Source organism: Trichosurus vulpecula, chromosome 7 (genome assembly GCF_011100635.1).
Source record: "Trichosurus vulpecula isolate mTriVul1 chromosome 7, mTriVul1.pri, whole genome shotgun sequence".
Lineage (NCBI taxonomy): Eukaryota > Metazoa > Chordata > Mammalia > Diprotodontia > Phalangeridae > Trichosurus > Trichosurus vulpecula.
The window spans coordinates 241,342,060-241,360,613 of NC_050579.1; the positions used below are offsets into that span (position 1 = coordinate 241,342,060).

The window sequence follows — 18,554 nt, forward strand, 5'->3', positions numbered from 1 at the left end:
AAAATATACAGGGAGCTAAGCCAAATATATAGGAATACAAGCCATTCCCCAATTGAGAAATGGTCAAAGGATATGAACAGGCAGTTTTCAGAGGAAGAAATTAAAGCTATCTATAGGCATATGGAAAAATGCTCTGGATCGCTGCTGATTAGAGAAATGCAAATCAAAACAACTCTTAGATACCACATCTCTCCTGTCAGATTGGCTAAAATAACAAATCAGGAGAATGATAAATGCTGGAAAGGATGTGGGGAAATTGGAACATTGTTGCATTGCTGGTGGAGTTGTGAGCTGATCCAGCCATTTTGGAGGGCAGTGTGGAACTATGCCCAAAGGGCTATAGAAATGTTCATACCCTTTGACCCAGTAATACCACTTCTAGGGTTGTATCCCAAAGAAATCACGCAAGCGGGAAAAGGACCCATATGTACAAGAATATTTATAGCAGCTCTCTTTGTGGTAGCCAAGAATTGGAAAGCAAAGGGATGCCCATCAATTGGGGAATGGCTGAACAAGCTGTGGTATATGAAGGTGATGGAATACTATTGTGCCATAAGAAATGGGGATGATGCAGACTTCATAACAACCTGGAAAAACCTACACGACATAATGCTGAGTGAGCGGAGCAGAGCCAGGAGAACGTTGTGCACAGCCACAGATATGTGGATTCCGTGAGGACCAATCCTGACATACTGCGCTTCTCTCAGCAACCTAAAGGGGCAAGGACAACTCCAGGGGACTCACGATGGAGAATGCTATCTTCATTCAGAGAAAGAACTGCGAAGTTTGAATACAGACGGAGGCACACTACATGCTCGCCTTTTCTGCTTCTCTTTTGTTTTTGGGGGTTTTTTTTTGTTTTTTTTTTTGTTTTTTGTTTTTTTTTTGGTTCTGTTTCTTCTTTCTCATGATTCATTCAATTGGTCAAAATTCTTCTCCACGACTTGACTAGTGCATAATTTAATTCAATGTGAAGTTACACATGACAGTTATATGAGACTTCATGCCGTCTTGGGGAGGGAGGGGGGAGGGAGGAGAGAAAAACTGGAACTCAAAACTATGTAGAACTGTGTGTGGTAAACTAAAAATAAATTAAAAAAAAGTTTTAAATTTTCTTCTAGCTTTTAGTAGATTTTTAAAAAAAAAATTTTAATGAAACATTCATATTATACTGGCCATTTGGCCAGATAATGTTGCCTTTCCCTGGCTCTTTATATTTTTAGAGTTTGTTGTGAATTTTCTCCTGTCAGTAGCCTTTAAAATAATATTTTTGCAACAGGGCACCGATTGTGATGTTGAAACACCAGCCAACCTTGGAAAATACTTGGAGTCTTTTCTGGCTTTTACAACTCATCCAAGCCAGGTATGTAATATTATGGATGCAGAAAATACTTTAAGAAATAGAGCTTTAGTTCTTAATATAAATTATATTTTGGCTCTTCAGTTCAAGGTAAAACATTGTAAACTGTATTTTGTAATTTTAGCAGCTATACCTTCATATTTAAAATAAGGTCACCTACGATTACATGAAATACTGAGTGGGGCATGCTGTGTTGGACATAGAATCAGGAAGACTTTGGTTCAAACCCTACTAACAGACGTCTAGTGGAACAGATGAGTCACTCCCTCTTCTGAGGGTTGTTTGAGGCTCAAATGAAACAAAGCATTTAGCAAACCTTAAAGGTCCATATGAATGTCATCTGATATCACCTAATTATTCTGCTCTCAAGAGTCAGATAAATGGCCATCTTAGCTCCTTTGTTATGAAGTCTAGAGTCTGTTAGGAGCTAAAAATGAGTCTCTTAATTGTAGTCTTTTTAATGTGTGTAGGGGTAAAAACTTAAGCCTTTGATAGATTCCAGGTCCTCTTAAACATATGGATCTTTTAAATTTTTTCTTCAGTTTCTGCGATCATCAACTCAGATCACTTGGGGAGCCCTTTTCCGGCATGAAATCTTATCCCGGGACCCTCTGCTTTTAGGAATGATCCCCAAATATCTCCGTGCCTCTATGACTAACTTGGTGAAGGTATGTAATAATAGTTGAATGTATTGATTGTAGACAAATAGCTATAAAGACATAAGATTTTTCACTGGAACCAATTAAGAACCAAAATAACTTCCTTAGATAATAACACCTTCCCAGTTCCTTGTGGAGAGTCTCTTCTGCCAATCTGTTTAGTGTCCCTATAGTTTCTCTGGCAGAGATTGCTTATTCTGCTTCAGTAGACAAACATTCAACATGTCCCCTTGGGATTATTAGTCAGGAATACTTAGCAATTGATTGTTCTTGGCCTTGAGCTGGTAAAGAACCAGTGAAAGCGCTTTTCCATTCAAAGGTCCAAGCTACAGCAATCTGCTGGAGAAAATCCCCTAACCAGATCCATCAAGCTGTACTTACTAGATTTAAGGTCCCTCTAGGAGCCTTCAACAAGTCTTGAGGGAAACACAAAAATTCCTGTGTGTGTTCCTTAAGTGTCTTGGTACTTGATATGGAATGTGTTCCTAGACCCTTCTGTATTTGATTCAAATTATCCCTGAATCCCCAAGCTTTATAGTCAAAGACACTAAACGGATCATTGGTTAGAATTCTCCCTAAGGAACTGGGAAAAAAGAATGTTGATATTTCAGACCTCAGATCTGGAAGTGAACTATCTAGACTTGGGATATAGCAGACTTGGTAGTTACTGAAGACAGTATGCCTCCCTTCATTCACAATTTTAACATTTAATTATATTTCCCATATTTAAGAGCTAGCATTTTTCAGGCTTTTCCCCTAACATTTCTCTATGACCCAGAGGGCTGAACCAAAATTCACAATGTCTATTTTCATCCCCTACCCCTGGGTTGGTATCTCTTTCAGATTGGCTTTCCCTCTAAAACAGATAGCGCTAGCTGTGAATATTCTCAATTTGACTTTGACAGTGACGAGGACTTCAATGCCTTCTTCAACTGTAAGTGATTTTGGAATATCTTCCTTTTATGAGCCTTGGGATAATATTTGTTATGTTATGTCATACTTTAAGAACTTGGGGCTCTTTATCAGGAAGATCTCTAAATTCTCAACACAGCTTTCTGGAGCCCTAGATTTCACACTGCTAAAGTGTGCTCAGAGTGCTCTCTGCTAATATGTCCTGTCTAATTTTCTTTACTCTCCTGTATTTAAACTCTATTTTACTTAAAGATGATATTTGTGATATTATTCAATGTCTAGTTCCTTCTTCCAGAGCAGAGGAAAACCCATTATTTTTGCCATAGCCCAATCCTAGGCCTACTGTAGCCTGCTGCCTTTCTCATACCAATAAAAGTAGGGAACCAATATTAGGCTGCCACTTAGAGAACACAGCCGCTGGTATTTTTGGATTCATTAAACAAATAGTCTTATGTATGAATCACTACACATGTAGAACACAAAGCTTAGCTCTTTCTGGGATCCAGGTCTGATTTCTCTCCCATTCATTGGCAGCATTCCGAGCTCAGCAGGGTGAGGTGATAAGGATGGCCTGTCGCCTGGATCCCAAAACTGGTTTTCAAATGGCTGGAGAGTGGTTGAAGTACCAGCTGTCAACACCTGTGGATACTGGGCCAATGAACTGTAAGTTTGATTTTAAACAATAAGGGCTTTTTTTAATTGCTAAATATTAGTGGCAGGGAAAATGTTAGGTTAGAACTGTTCCTTCTAGGATACCTCTAATATTTCCTACCAAACTCTTAAGTACAGTTTTTAGGGGATGTCAAAATACATTGTTAGAAATAGTATTTCCTATACCTTGGTACCACTCTTTTCCATCTGCCCATCTAAGTGTTGGTTGGTGTTTCTACACTGGTACTTGAATCCGATTGAAAGAGAAAAAAAATTAATAGGATTGAAAGGAGAAAAATCCTAATATCCACAACTTAATGTCCTAAAAGTATTTAATGGTAGTAATGATAGCTAACAATTTTATGTTGCTTTAGTAAATGTTTTTTGATTGGTTGGTTGACTGAAGTTGCATATTGCTTTATGCATATTCTCACTTGAGAGCACAGTTCCGCCAATATGCATAAACTTTCCATTTTATAAAGCAAATGAATCACCACTGAACACAAAATTTATTTGAACTGGAAAGTTGGTATTAAAATGCTCCTCCCAATTTTCCTTTAGTTGTTGAATCAACTAGTAATTTGTTGTTTTACATTGATTGGTCACTGTTATAGCCAGAAGTCCTACAAGTAGCTTTTGTAACCTTCAGATAACATTTGAATATTAAGGAGGTGAAATCCAGAGACTGTTGATAAGTTTTGATTAAACCTAGGTGAGGATGGGGCAAAAGGACATGGATGAATTCATACAAATCCATCACTATTGGAAAAACCTTGGAATTATATTAGGTCCCAAATGTTAGATTAATCAGCTGCTTGTACAACATATAAGCATTCAGTAAACAAGTATTAAACACCAACTATATGCCAGACACTGCTAGAAGAAAGGAAATCCTGTTACACTGCGTTTCTTTATAAAATGGATTTGTATTAGTTGATACCATAGCTCCCTAATTTTATTTATCAGATATTTCATTGCCCTATTTTTTTTTATACAGCTAGAACTGGAGAAGGCCTATGTTCAATCTTCTCTCCCTCTTTTGTGCAATGGGATGCCATGACCTTCTTTTCAGAAAGTGTGATTAACCAGATGTTTCGAACATTAGATAAAGAAGTAAGTAACCCCATTGGTTGCATGATTGTAGAATTATCATAAGGTCTTTGTGGGAAAAGAAGGTTGGTTACTTAATCTGTCCATCTATTAAATGTCGCACTCTTACTCCCAAAAGCCTCTATTTCTAAGCTTAGCCAGATGCAGGTATACAAATAGTGGGATAAACAGAACCACAAACCTCTGACCCTGAAGGCTAAATCAATTCCAGAGCAAGCTCTGAAGATCTGACCAAGCTCCACAATAAGTATTCATTTATTCAGCAAGTATTTGTTTATAGCACACTCTGTGTTCAGAGAACTGGACTGGACATTTTGAGGGATACAAAAGGAGACTTGATCCCGGTCTTTGAGTAACATGAAATCTAATTTGAGGTACAAGGCATACAGAGGACAAGAACATAGTCATGTGATCCAAACTATATACAGAGTTATAGGAAGTATTGAGTGAATCAGAAAAAATGTTCTGGAGAAGAAGTTTTCACTTGGGTGATAGATTTTCAGAGAAGCAGGATGGGATTTCAGGTGATGAAAACACATTAATAGTCAGAATTAAGCAGCAGATGTAGAAGGCAATAAGAAAATTGCTCTGTTAGGAGCAGAAAGAATATCTTGGTAAGTGGTAAGTAACCAAGTCAGCAGGTGTGGGTGGATGAAGATCTTTGCATGATTAGACTGAGATGGGATACATTGGGCAGTGGGAAACAACTGTCAGTTCCTAAATAGGGCTCCTAGAGATTGTGTACAGATCATCTGAGGTATTAGGCTTTTTTGTATGACAACAAGTACAAAGATTTTCCTAAGGGTTCAGTTTTGAGAGTTGGGCAGTTGTTGGATAACTTGGAGTTCCATATGCCTATGGGAGTACCTAGAATATATCTGGTATTACCTCAAATCAACAAACACAGTATAGTAGGAAGTGCTAGCATTGTATTAGGAACAGTTGACGTGTCCTAGTCCAACCTTTGCCATTTACTCGCCTTGTGGCCTTGAACAAGTGATTTGTCCCTGGGCCTAGTTCCATCATCAGTAAAATGGGGAGGTTGAACTAGAGGATTTTAAATTTTCTTTTGAAAAAAAAATTAAATTTTTTTCCAATTACATGTAAAAACAATTTTCAATATTTTTTAAAATTTTGGGTTCCAAATTCCCTCCCTACTTCCCCTCCCCCCACCTTGAGAAGGCACACAATTTTACACAGATTATACATGTGCAGTCATGTAAAACATTTCCACATTAGCTGTGTTGCAAAAGAAAACACAGATTTTAAAAAACCCAAGGAAAATTTAAAAAGCAAAAAATAGTATGCTTTGATTTCCATTCAGATTCCACCAGTTCTTTCTCTGGAAGTGGATAGCATTTTTCATCCTAAATCCTTCAGTATTGTCTTGAATCATTGTCTTGCTGAGAATAGCCAAGTCATTCACAGTTGATAATTGCACACTATTGCTGTTTCTGTGTGCAGTGTTCTGGTTTTGCTCACTTTACTTTACATCAGTTCATGTAAGTCTCTCCAGGTTTTTCTAAAATTAGCCTGCTCATCATTTCTTATAGCACGTTATGTTCCATTACACTCATATACCGCAACTTGTTCAGCCATTCCCCAATTGATGAGAATCCCCTCAATTTCAAATTCTTTACTGCCACAAAAAGAAGTACTGTAAATTTTTTTGTACATATAGGTCCTTTCCCCTTTGATCTCTTTGGGATATAGACCTCGTAGTGGTATTGCTGGATCAGACTTTTATTGCGCTTTGGGCATAGTTACAAATTGTTCTTCAGAATGACCATATCAGTTTACCACTCCACCAACAGTGTACTAGTGTCCCAATTTTTCCATATCCCCTCCAACATTTGTCATTTTCCTTTTCTGTCATATTAGCCAATCTGATATGGGATACCTCCAAGTTGTTTTAATTTTCATTTCTCTAATCAGTAGTGATTTGGAAAAGCATTTTTTTTTGTATGCCTATAGATAGCTTTGATTTCTTTGTCTGAAAACTGCCTGTTCATATCTTTCGACCATTTTAACAACTGGGGAATGACTCATTTTTATAAATTTGCCTAAGTTTATATTTGAGAAATGAGGCCTATATCAGAGAAACTTGCCATAAAATTTTCACCCAGTTTTCAGCTTTCCTTTTAATCTTGACTACATGGATTTTGTTTAAATATTTTCTTCTTTTTCTTAACATTCCATCATTAATTATATCCAGATAAACCTCATCAGTGTGTATTGGCCTAGTGCCTCATAGATTATCTGCATTTCATCAACTTCCCCCAACTGTTTGGAGACCTCCAATACCTGTTTATGGCAGGGAAGTGACTTAGTCCCGTCAAAGATTTTGCCAGGCCCTGGCAAGGTCCTACCAAGTTGGAAAAGCTTCAAGCACAGGCTCGGTGATGAACTATTTGTCTTTTGAAGGCTAGTCTAGCTAAGTCTAGAGGACTTCATTGCCAGTTTGCCTACTGGATAATTAGCTCCCTTACATCTCTTAAAGGACCCTGAAGTCAGTTATAGAGAGACTGTGAGCCACATTGAAGGAAGCAGTACCCATTGCTAACATACTCACAGATTTTTTCAGACATTAGAAATTATACAGTAAAGGTTATATTTGACTTCTGAGTAATTTTTCTTTAGGTGGAGAAAAGAGGAAATTCTTTTTTGTTTTTTAAGTTAATTAAAATTTTTTTTTAGGTTTTCAACACTCAGTTCCACAAGTTTTTGAGTTCCAAATTTTCTCCCCCTCCAAGACTGCATGTGATCTCATACAGGTTCTACATATACCTTCACATTAAACTTATTTTCCCAGTAATCAGATTGTAAAGAAGAATTATAACCACTGAAATGAACCATAAGAAAGATAAAACAAAACCAAGAATCAAATAAAAGAAAATAAAATTTAAAAAAGAGAGAGCAAATAGTTTGCTTCAGTCTGCATTCAGACTCCATAATTCCTTCTCTGGATGTAGATAGCCTTTTCTATTGTGAATCTTTTGGAGCTGTCGTAGAACCTTGCATTGTTAAGAAGAGCCAAGTCTATCAAAGTCATGACAGAAGCAGTGTGTCTGTGGTTGTGTAGAATGTTCTGCTTCTCCTCCCTCCACTCATCATCGGATGATATAAGTTTCTTCAGGCTCATATGAAGTCCGTCTGCTCCTCTTATAGCACAATAGTATTCCATTACATTCATATACCACAACTTGTTCAGCCATTCCCCAATTGATGGGCATGCCCTTGATTTCCAATTCTTTGCCACCATAAAAAGAAGTGCTATAAATACTTTTGTACATCTCTTTGGGATATAGCCCTAGAATAGGTATTGCTCGGTCACAGGGTATGCAATATATGCCTTTGGGCATAGTTCCAAATCACTCTCCAGAATGGTTAGGATCAGTTCACAACGCCACGAACAATGCAGTAGTGTTCCAGTTTTCCCACATCTTCTCAAGCGTTTATCATTTTCTTATTTTGATGTGTTAGCCAATCTGACAGGAGAGATGTGGTACCTAAGAATTGTTTTGATTTGCATTTCTCTAATCAGTAGAGATTGAGAGCATTTTTTCATATGATTACAGATATCTTTAATTTCTTTCAAAGAGGAAATTCTTAAGCACATAAACTGCAGAATATTATACTTGCATATAATATGTCATAATTGTCATTAGCTACTGGTAATGAGAGAATGAATGTCTTGACTGACTTCTCAGGCTAAATCTTATAAAATGTCTGCATCTTTGTAGAACTACTAGGTCCAGAGTCTTACCTGATATTTCAGAAAATTGATTTTATCTGTTTACTTAATCTTCTGGTAATCACTTTTTTTTTTTAATTAAGATTTTTTATTTTTAGTTTACAACACTCAGTTCCACATGATCCTGAGTTCCAGATTTTCTTCCCCTCCCCCCTCCCCCCTCCCTCCCCAAGACAGCATGGAATCCGATATATCTTCTACATATAACTTCACATTGAACTTATTTACACAATAGTCAAGTTGTAAAGAAGAATTATTCTGGTAATCACTTTAATCAAAAAATAAACAAATTTAGAGTGCATGTAAGAGAAGAATACATCCCAAGGAAAGATGATTATATGAAATTTTGAAGAGGAAGCAACTGTCATGAAGACTCCTGAATTTCATCATTTCATTCATTTTTTAGTACTCGTAGTAAATTATTAGTACTAGAAACCTTCATACTTAGAATTGTAGAATCCTGTATTTTATAGGTAGAAGTCCAAAGAATTAAGTGTTTGGCAGGATTAACTTAACCTGAAAACCCCTTTTAATCCAGTTGTGTCAACGTATATTCAAATAAAAATAAACACGTAGTAGACCTGAATGACTAAAGTACAGATGTGTTAGTATGGCATTCTAGTCTATAACTATCACCAAATATTTTTTCTCCTTTCCTTCTTCGTCCCAGAACTCCTGTTACTAGTTTGTGCTGTCAATTTTTGACTATCATAATTTTATTGTTTATTAAAGATCTCTTGAGCTTATGTATCTGGAAACTTCTGTCAAGGAGTCTTGATAAAACTTAATGGCTAGAGTGAATAAACTTAGGCAGTTGTAAGGGGGCAAACTATCCTGCCCACAACGCCAAATGTAAGGGGGCATACCCTCCAGGAGAATACTGAGATACCAGAGAAAGGACTTGTACCAGCTTGGTTACTAATAGGTTTTTCATACTTTATTATTTGATATTTTTAGTTTTCAGCATTGATTTCCGCAAGATTTTGAGTTACAAATTTTCTCCCCATTTCTACTCTCCCTCTCACTCCAAGATGGCATATGTTCTGATTGCCCCACTAATAGGTTTTATTAAGGGTAATTAGGTTAGTTGGATTGTTTAAGAGAGTTTATTCACAAGAGGTCAGTTGTCCTGGGTGGTAGCAGGAAAAAGTAACATCATTGATCTCTCTATTAACCCAGGCCAAGTAAGTTATTATAGAGAAACGACAAAGAAGGCATAGTGCCAGGATGACCCAGGGTCACATACAAGTTTTCCCAAGCATTAGTTGGAGCTGCTTTTGCTGTTTACATTTACCTGAGGTAGTTTACATTTTCCGTGAGATTCCAGGTCACATTCCCACTCTGGCTTACTCCCATACAGCAGTTACTTTGAAAGAAGACATCGCCATATGCTCAAAGAAATTTCAATGTTGCAGGAAATTCCAGTGAATGATGGCATAGAGCTGTTGCAGATTGTACTGAACTTTAATACCAAGGATCCCCTCATCTTGTCCTGTGTCCTCACCAATGTTTCAGCACTCTTTCCATTTGTCAGTTACAGACCAGAGTACCTTCCCCAGGTCCTTTCTAAGGTAAGCAACTCTTATCGCCTTTTGTGCATGAATACTGATTTTGTTGCTTTTGAGGTCTGGTCATAAGCACTTATAAAATATATAACTAGTATTACAGATGACCAAAAAATAGTTTTGGGGGAGGGGAAAGCATGTAATGTTATTATTATGTAATAAGCAACCATTTGGATCTTTGTTTTTTGAGTTATCACATGAACTTTTTTTCTGTCATATAAATTGTCTCAGTGGTACTTTGCAAATTCAAAACTATGCTGTAATTTTTTTTTTTTTGCAAGATGAGTATCTGATTAGTTATTATGAGTAAAGCTTACCATAATGTTACCAAGTTTGTTCCTCTCATGTAACGGTTGTAATTTTTATGCAACAAACATTTATTAAGTGCCTAGCAAAGAGACAACAGTGAGCAAGGCATGGTTCCCATCCTCAAGGATTTAGATACAGAAAGAAACTATGTATGACAATAATCTTATCAAATAGAAGTGCATACAAAGTACAGTGGAAGCTAATAGGAAGGGAGAGATTACTGCTGGCTAGGGAGATCAGATAAGACTTCACTGGAAGAGGTGACTCCTTGAAGTAGAGGTGGGGGTGGCTGGATGGGGAGATAATTGTAGTCACTGGGAAGAGTGTGAAAGGCACACGGGGCTTTGGAGACAGTGGTTTGGCTACTGTGGAATTACAGGCAGTGAATGCCAACTTGAAGAATTTGGACTTTATTAGGTAGGCGAGGGAAACTATTGAGCATTTTTTGAGCAAAAGTGATGTGATCAAAGTTGTGCTTTAGGAAAATTAAACTGGCAGTGGTTTAGGGCAGTGGTGTCAAATTTAAATAGAAAGGGATCCTTGCATATTGATTTGGGAAACCATCTATCGACATTTTTTTCTATGTTGTATTGTATTTTTATTTATTTTGTTAAACGTTTCACAATTACATTTTAATCTGATTCAGGCCCTACTATGGAGTTTTGCTGGCCCTGAGTTTGACACCTCTGGTTCAGAGGGTGCAGTGGAGCAGGGACCACTTTGGAAAGTGATCTGATAGTCCCTGCGCCTGTAAGATCACAAATGAAAGTAGCGACCATAAGAATGACAAGGAAAGTTTGGATATGAAAGGTGTCAGGGATAGGATTGACGGGACTTGGTGACGTTTGAAAGGGGAGGGAAAAAGAAGGAACAGTGAGGGGGCTGACCAGGAAGGTGACAGCGTCATTTCAGGAACGCGCTGAATTCAGAAACGCACACCTGGTACTGAGGATGAACATTTTCTCTTTTCCTGTTAGCTATTTTCATCTGTCACTTTTGAAATCATCGAGGAAAGTAAGGTAAGAGAGCATTAATTTTATTCATTTTCCAAATATTGAAATAAACCTTGCATTTAATTTAGCCCATCTCATACCAACATTTATAACTTCCTTCTCTCTTATCATAGAGGTCTTTTTTAGAGATAAAAGAAAAGCAAGAATTGTAGAACCGTCTCAGTACTCAGGTTACACGCATCATCTTTTTCATCTCCAAGTCAACACAGGAGGCCTGTCCAAGTGACACTCATTTCCTGCCTTCTTTGATGGAGAACTATGTGCCCAGTTATCTTTGTCTGGGTTAGGAATACACAGATTAGAAAGTGTTTTTGAAACATTTTCACAAGTAATCGAGAGCCTTTTAATACCTACCAGGTTTCTCTATTATAATATTTTATCACGCACTGTAGTCTTGAGTCTCTTGGTTAATGTTCATTGCAAACGTAGCTTAAGAGTCACACAAATACGAGTAGAAGCATAGGTTTAGAAACAAGAGACACCTTAGAGATTATGAGGCTTAGGAAGATTAAGTAGGTAATTTGCTTAGAGGTAGAAGTGGAAAGTGGAAGAACTTGGATTTAAACCCAGATCCCATAATTCCAAATTCTGCACCTTTTCCACTCAGGTAAAATACTTGTGAGTTTTCCCCCCTAAAATGATTGCAGTAGGTAACTATAGGGGTTGTCCAGTTAAACTTGGCCCTTAATTTATTGGATTTTTATTTCCAGGCTCCCAGGACTCGTGCTGTGAGGAACGTGAGAAGACATGCATGTTCTTCTATCATCAAAATGTGTCGTGACTATCCTCAACTTGTGCTGGTGAGACTTGGAGCAAAGCCAAGCAGTTCTAATCTGCCCTCAGCTCGGTTTCACTGTTGTTTAACTGTGGCCTTAAATACACCTCACTTCAAAGAAAAACTAAAATTTGGCTTGTGGTAGTTGAATATACAGATATGTATTTGTTCCCATAGAAAAACTTCTCTCATCGTCTTTAATTTTCAGTGTAAATTTGCACACTTTGCATTTCTATTTAAGGTTCTTTTAGGTATTGCTATCAAGTGTGTCCAGGCTTGAAACAGCTTCACTTTGAGAGCGACAAGGCACAGAAACCCTTTCAGGGGATCACAATGTCAAAACAGTTCTCCTATGTTTCTCATAAGATGTTTTCATTTCTAATGTAGTAAATATTGATCGATAACCCACATAAACAAAAGCTCTTTGGAAAGTCCTTAGTATTTTTAAGAGTGTAAAAAGATCCTAGGACCAAAAAGTTTGAGAACTACTGGTCTCAATAAACAAGATTCTTAATAAGAAATTAATCTTTTCCCTCAGGATTATAAATTAAATTGACCTGTCTTCCAGGAACATATAACATGCATTTGCCTCCTAAAATGTGTACCAAACAGCATGATCTATGAGGTCTTTTAACAAGATTGGTGTAGAAAAATTAGCCCAGATGGAATGGGCAGCTGCCTGTGTTTTCACAGTTACGTAGCATGGAAAAGTACAAGTTTTTGCCTGGATAACACAGTTGATTCAACTAGAAAATGTGAGAACAGCTGCTACAGAGACGATTATCTGTAGACCTGGCCTTCCTAAAAGACTCAGGATTTTTAAACAGTTCGTTGAGCCCAGTTATTAAGAGCCTGGTTAAACTCCCTATTTGTAGCCTTCTTTGATATCTGGAGGTTTCTTCATAAACAGCAGATCTCAGCCATGCAAGGAAAAAATTAGCTAAGGTCCTGTAGCAGAGAATGAATGAAACAGGCCTCCTCACTCTTGAGGGAAGGGGGTGATGCTAGGAGAAAATACTGTATATGTTGTTAGATGCAGTTTCTGTGCCAGACATCTTTGTTTTTCATTTGTCAGAAGGAAGTGGTGCCACGGGCATGAAACATTGTATATAATGTCACATTTTTACGTTGTATTAACAGTTTTGCTATGTTTTTTCCTTGTAACAGATGACAGGGCAGGGGGTGTTGTTTGTGCGTGCAGAATACAAGGGGAAATCTGGGGAGGGGGGCACCATACACACACACACACACACACACACACACACACACACACACACACACACACACACACACACACACACTTTCTCTCTCTCTCTCTCTCTCTCTCTCATATGAATTAAAATCTATTTAGAAAAAAAAAAAAGGCCTCACCCTTAGTTCTTCCCTTTGTAATCTACAGCCCAACTTCGACATGCTTTATAACCACGTAAAGCAACTGCTCTCCAATGAGCTACTCCTGACACAAATGGAAAAGTGTGCCCTTATGGAAGCCCTGGTCCTAATCAGCAATCAATTCAAGGACTACAAACGGCAGAAAATTTTCCTGGAGGAGTTGATGTCACCAGTTGCCAACCTCTGGCTTTCTGAAGAGATGCAAAGGTATAGTTGATCCTGTCTCACATCTTTCTGGAAGCTTATAAGCATATTAGGGGAATTGGAGGGAGAAATCCTTTAAAGTCCACAGGAGAAGGGAGGCAACTTTTTGATTTATGTAGGTAACAGCTGTCTCTGGAAACATATTATAAGAATGTGAGGTTGGGGCGGTAGCATCCAGCATACTCTAGTAAAGTAACTTATGAAATAACTTGTTGTCGGGAAAGTTTGTTCTCTAGGCAGCACAGTGCATACATATGGGTGTGATGGTCAGTGCCAGGGTGGCACATGGCTAGTCTGGACTAGCCTACAGGGTAGGCTAAGGTTTGTGATGCTTCTCTTGGGCTTTTATTTTCCGTTGTAGCTGAGTAGGGTAAATAGCTAAGAGAGTCAGTCAGTACAAGTAGAAGTCACACAGATAGGCACAGATGCCTACTTAAAATGAAGGTTCTCCTTTGATCCTTCTGAGTACATATTAAATAAGAAAAAATTATTTAAACTATTTGTACTCCTCTCCATTGAAACAGACTCTATAGTGCAAAATAACCATAGCCTCTTCTTATGGAAGAGAATGCTGACATTTGTATAACTCCAACATTGCGTGGAGTACAGGCTGGCAAGAAGATTTTTTTGCATCCACTTGGGTTGAAACTATGAAAATAATGACTAACATTTTCTCTCCTCTGTGCCCAAACCTCAGAGTGTTATCAGATGCTGATGCTTTTATTGCCTATGTGGGTGCTGATAACAAAATCTGTGAACCAGGCTTGGAAGATGCCAATGGTCTAAATCGTTCACGAGTAAGTAAAAAGCCTTTTCTAGGAAAGCAAGTTCTCCACTGATCATTGCGTGTGGCTGTGTGATGTGTTCTCCAGTCTCATAGTCCTGCTAGTCCTGAGTCTCTCCCATTGATATTCTGGGAAGTGACCTAGAAATATTGCCGCTGCTGCTCTAAGCTGCTTCTTTCTTTTTAAATGAGATTTTTTTTAGCTGTGTTCAGACAGTAGAATAGCTGATTTTTACTTAACTTCAAAATGTTCTAAATAACACTTGAAATAGAAAGTTTCATGAAAATGAATCAGAGGAAAATGAATCACAGAAAATCGATGGTCTCCCAGCCAGCGTTGTTTCAGCCCCATATAAAGGTCTTCATAACAGTTTGCTGGGGAAGGTGAATTGGTATAGTCTAGGAGAATACAAGGAAAGGAATTAGAAAACCAGAATCCAAGACTTAGAAAAACTTCAAGTGAGTCTATGTGGGTTGGAGACAAGGAATGTACTGTGATGGGAATTTTCTTCCCTCCCCTGATGTTGCATGAGCTACTGACTCTTGTTCTTGGAGTAGAATCGAAGAAGTCAACATTTAAGATTGGTAATTTGGCCATATGATAGCCAAACAAACTCTAAACCACCGAGCACCATTGTAGGACAGTGGTCGCCCTGGAGATGTTAATCCACTTTCAGACCTGTTACAGGAGCAAGGTTTGCGGTCAGTCCTCGGAGCATTGTGCTGCAGGGAGACAAGATAGTGGTGACCCAAACACTTCCTTTTAGAGCATATCCTGCAGACACTCGACTCAGCACGACTAGCACCAAGACATCTTCCAGTCATAAGCTCCTGTGGAAGGGTCGTTGCATACCCTGGAAGGTATCCTCATGGTGGGGAAGCTTGTAAACAGGTTTCCAGAGGCTACCACCGGCCCGGAAAGGGGCGGCTGGAGGACTCCCCTTGGGCTTTGCTGGCTTAAAGAGAACAAGGTCCAGTGAGCAAGTGGAGGGGACATCTTCACCTTCTCGCTGGCCTCATATTGCTTTTGCCAAAGCACTAAATAAGCCTTTGCTAAGAAGAGTTTTTTCTATCATTTTTTGCCTTCTGTTTATCTCTGTTTTCTTTTTGCTATAGATAAGTTTTTGTGTGTACACCATTCTGGGCGTTGTAAAACGAGCTCGCTGGCCCACAGACCTGGAAGAGGCTAAAGCTGGAGGATTTGTGCTTGGCTATACTCCAAGTGGCAATCCAATCTTTCGAAATCCTTGCACCGAGCAGGTCCTGAAACTTCTCGACAATTTGCTTGCTCTCATAAGGTGGGTCAAACTGATAGGTCATTTTCTGACTTAAAGCTTGTTTGTTTGCATGGCCTTATTATGTGTTCTCTTATTGGAATCAATGGAATTGTGTCCTGGCACTTAGACTGGTTCCAGTCTGGTTTTTTGTTGACATTTTCCTTTTCCTAAAGTAACCCCAGAAGTTGTGAAACCTTGGTGAAAAGAATTGCTTCATTTCTTACTTGACCTGGTTTTGATGTTGAGTAGAAAGAAGTCTATACTGCTTCTTCCAAAATGGCTATTCTCTTTACTCCTCCCCAATCTTCATTACCCTTTTCACCTTGAGCTGCACTTGACATAAACATGAATGACGCACATAAAAGTATCTGCTCACTTGAGCAATCTGTGCTTTGTCATTGTGGTTCTCTAAATGAAATTCATATGAATTGACTATAACAGCTATTAAGACTACAAGTATACCAAATCTGTCTGCTGACTCTGAGCTGAAAAGAAGAAAGGTGACATTTGATGGAGCTGTTCATATCTTCCACCTCATTTATTGAGATCTGGGGGGAGGGAGGAGGAGGCTGAGTTGAACCTGTGATGTCATCTATGTAGGGTGCTCCCAGTGTTAAAACTCCCTTTATTAATGCAAATCAGCATCTCCCTCAAAACTGAGTATTATTATAAAGTTGTCTGGGGGACTGAGAGATTAAATGATATGCCACATAGGCAGTAGGCATCAGGCATCAAAGGTCTTTGTGACTACCCCCTACACTACCCTCCATGATTTAATCTATGAAGCAAGTAGAAAGAGATGTGTCATAAATAAGTATGCTTGGAAACTGCAGGTATCATGTAATTCCTAGGTTTGGGGCAACTGTCACAACGAAGTATTTCAGAGGGAGAAGTGGAATCCAGTTCTCACTTGTCCAGAGTTGAATTTGAATGTCTACTTATTTCTTTTAGTATTGTCTGTGTTAAAAATTTGGGACTGGGCACCAAGCCCATTTGTTCCTTTGCTGACCAATGCATCAGAACGTAATCAGGCAATCCAAAATTCTCGTATCTCAGGTAGTCCATCTGGTGTCCCACATTCGTCTTGTCTAGAAGAGCAGCATTAAAGATTCTTTGTCAGCTCTCTGGATACGTTAGAGGTAGCTATTTGTTGTCTTGATGTGTGTTAATACATTGTCTTGATTTCCAGAGAAATTATTCTACAGGAAATGTTGGTTGTGAATTGGGTCGCAGGACTGAGGTGGGAGGGTAATGCATTACAAATTTAGGTAGACAAAAAATTATTGCCATCTTGGTGTTCCTAAGAATAAAAGATTCATCTGTCATGGCATGGTGACATTTGATATAGTGATAAATTCACAGAACAACAAAGACATAGAGAGTCTGTCATTTCCTTCTTCAGTCTTCCTCTTAACTAGATTTCTAGGGAACCTAAGTATTTGAGTAAGAGTAAGCAAGCAGGCAGGAAAAGCAGTACTGTTCAGTGGGTAGAACCCAAATTGTGAGTGTTGAAAAAAGTTAAATAAGGAAATATATTACCTTGATATTCCCAGATTCCTGTGTTATTAGAAACTCCAAAGTTGTAACGTGAATAGGTGCTTTATTTAATGTTGATTCAGCAACTTTTTCTTCCTAAGGAGAGTCCAGGTGGTGCTATGGGGCCAAGAATGACAGGTTATTTTGGTTTTTGTTGTTGGGTTTTGGGGGTTTTTTTGGAGGGGGGAGGCAGGGCAATTGGGGTTAAGTGACTTGCCCGAGGTCACATAGCTAGTAAGTGTGTCAGATGTCTGAGGCTGGATTTGAACTCAGGTCCTCCTGACTCCAGGGCCAGTGCTCTACTCACTGCACCACTAGCTGCCTCTCAGTTTGTTTGGTTTGTTTTTTTTGTTGTTGTTTTTGTTTTTTAAACAGACCAGATTTGGATTTTGATAAAGGTAAATAGCCAAGATATTGACAATATCTCCTGTTTCTAAGTTTGTCTGTTCAGGGAAGAAGGTGAAGGTTGGCCCTAGGCTCTGTAGAAGAAGATGTGTTTTATGTTATATTAGTTATTTGGAATCTAGGTTGAAACAGACTCATTGGCTGGTTTGTGAGTTGGTTGGGGATAGTAAAAGTTGAGGAGACACTTGACTTTTCACATAGAATTCTCTTGTTCTCCAGAGGCTTATCTTATCAGTCGTAATTTACTTTATGCTTGAAGGTACTTTATTTGTAATTGATATGTACCTACTAATGGGAAGAGCATTTGATAACAAAATAGTGTTGGCACCATGGTGATAAAGTTGTTTTGATAATCCAGAAACTTCATTACAAGACTATCCTTTAGTGTGTCTCCTTGTTTTCCGGATGCTATATACTAGGCATTCAGCAGAAGGTGGGGTCAGAATTCATGTAAGTGAATAGTATGCTCACTGTCCTAACCTAGAAGTCCATTTATAAGACCTTGAGCACTGTATTAATAAAATCCTGGAGGGGGCAGAGCCAAGATGGTGGCTGGAAAGCAGGGACTTGCCTAGGGCTCTCCCCCAGGACCCTCCAAACACCCATAAAAAATGGCTCTGAACAAATTCTAGAACTGCAGAACCTACGGAATAGCAGAGGGAAGCAGGACTCCAGCCAAGGACAGCCTGGATGGTTGCGGGGTAAGATCTACCACACGGAGCTCGGAGCAGAGCCCAGTGTGGGCTGCACCCTGACCAACCAGACCAGGAGCCAGGTGGAACAGGCCCTAGCACCCTGAATCAGCGAGCTGTGGCAGTTACCAGACTTCTCAACCCACAAACACCAAA

The 18,554-nt window shown here is 38.7% G+C and overlaps 1 protein-coding gene across 3 annotated transcripts in view; it reads left to right on the forward strand.

The window, feature by feature from the left end:
* The window catches only part of XPO5 (exportin 5), a 66,649-nt gene that overhangs the window by 27,289 nt on the left and 20,806 nt on the right, over positions 1–18,554 (forward strand). For all 3 annotated transcript variants that reach the window (XM_036767489.1, XM_036767487.1, XM_036767488.1), the window contains 11 exons: positions 1,280–1,363; positions 1,903–2,028; positions 2,863–2,953; positions 3,466–3,594; positions 4,580–4,695; positions 9,862–10,017; positions 11,298–11,339; positions 12,044–12,133; positions 13,508–13,707; positions 14,402–14,501; positions 15,605–15,786. In XM_036767489.1, coding sequence (XP_036623384.1) covers positions 1,280–1,363; positions 1,903–2,028; positions 2,863–2,953; positions 3,466–3,594; positions 4,580–4,695; positions 9,862–10,017; positions 11,298–11,339; positions 12,044–12,133; positions 13,508–13,707; positions 14,402–14,501; positions 15,605–15,786 — 1,316 coding nt within the window. The remainder of the gene's footprint in view (positions 1–1,279; positions 1,364–1,902; positions 2,029–2,862; positions 2,954–3,465; positions 3,595–4,579; positions 4,696–9,861; positions 10,018–11,297; positions 11,340–12,043; positions 12,134–13,507; positions 13,708–14,401; positions 14,502–15,604; positions 15,787–18,554) is intronic.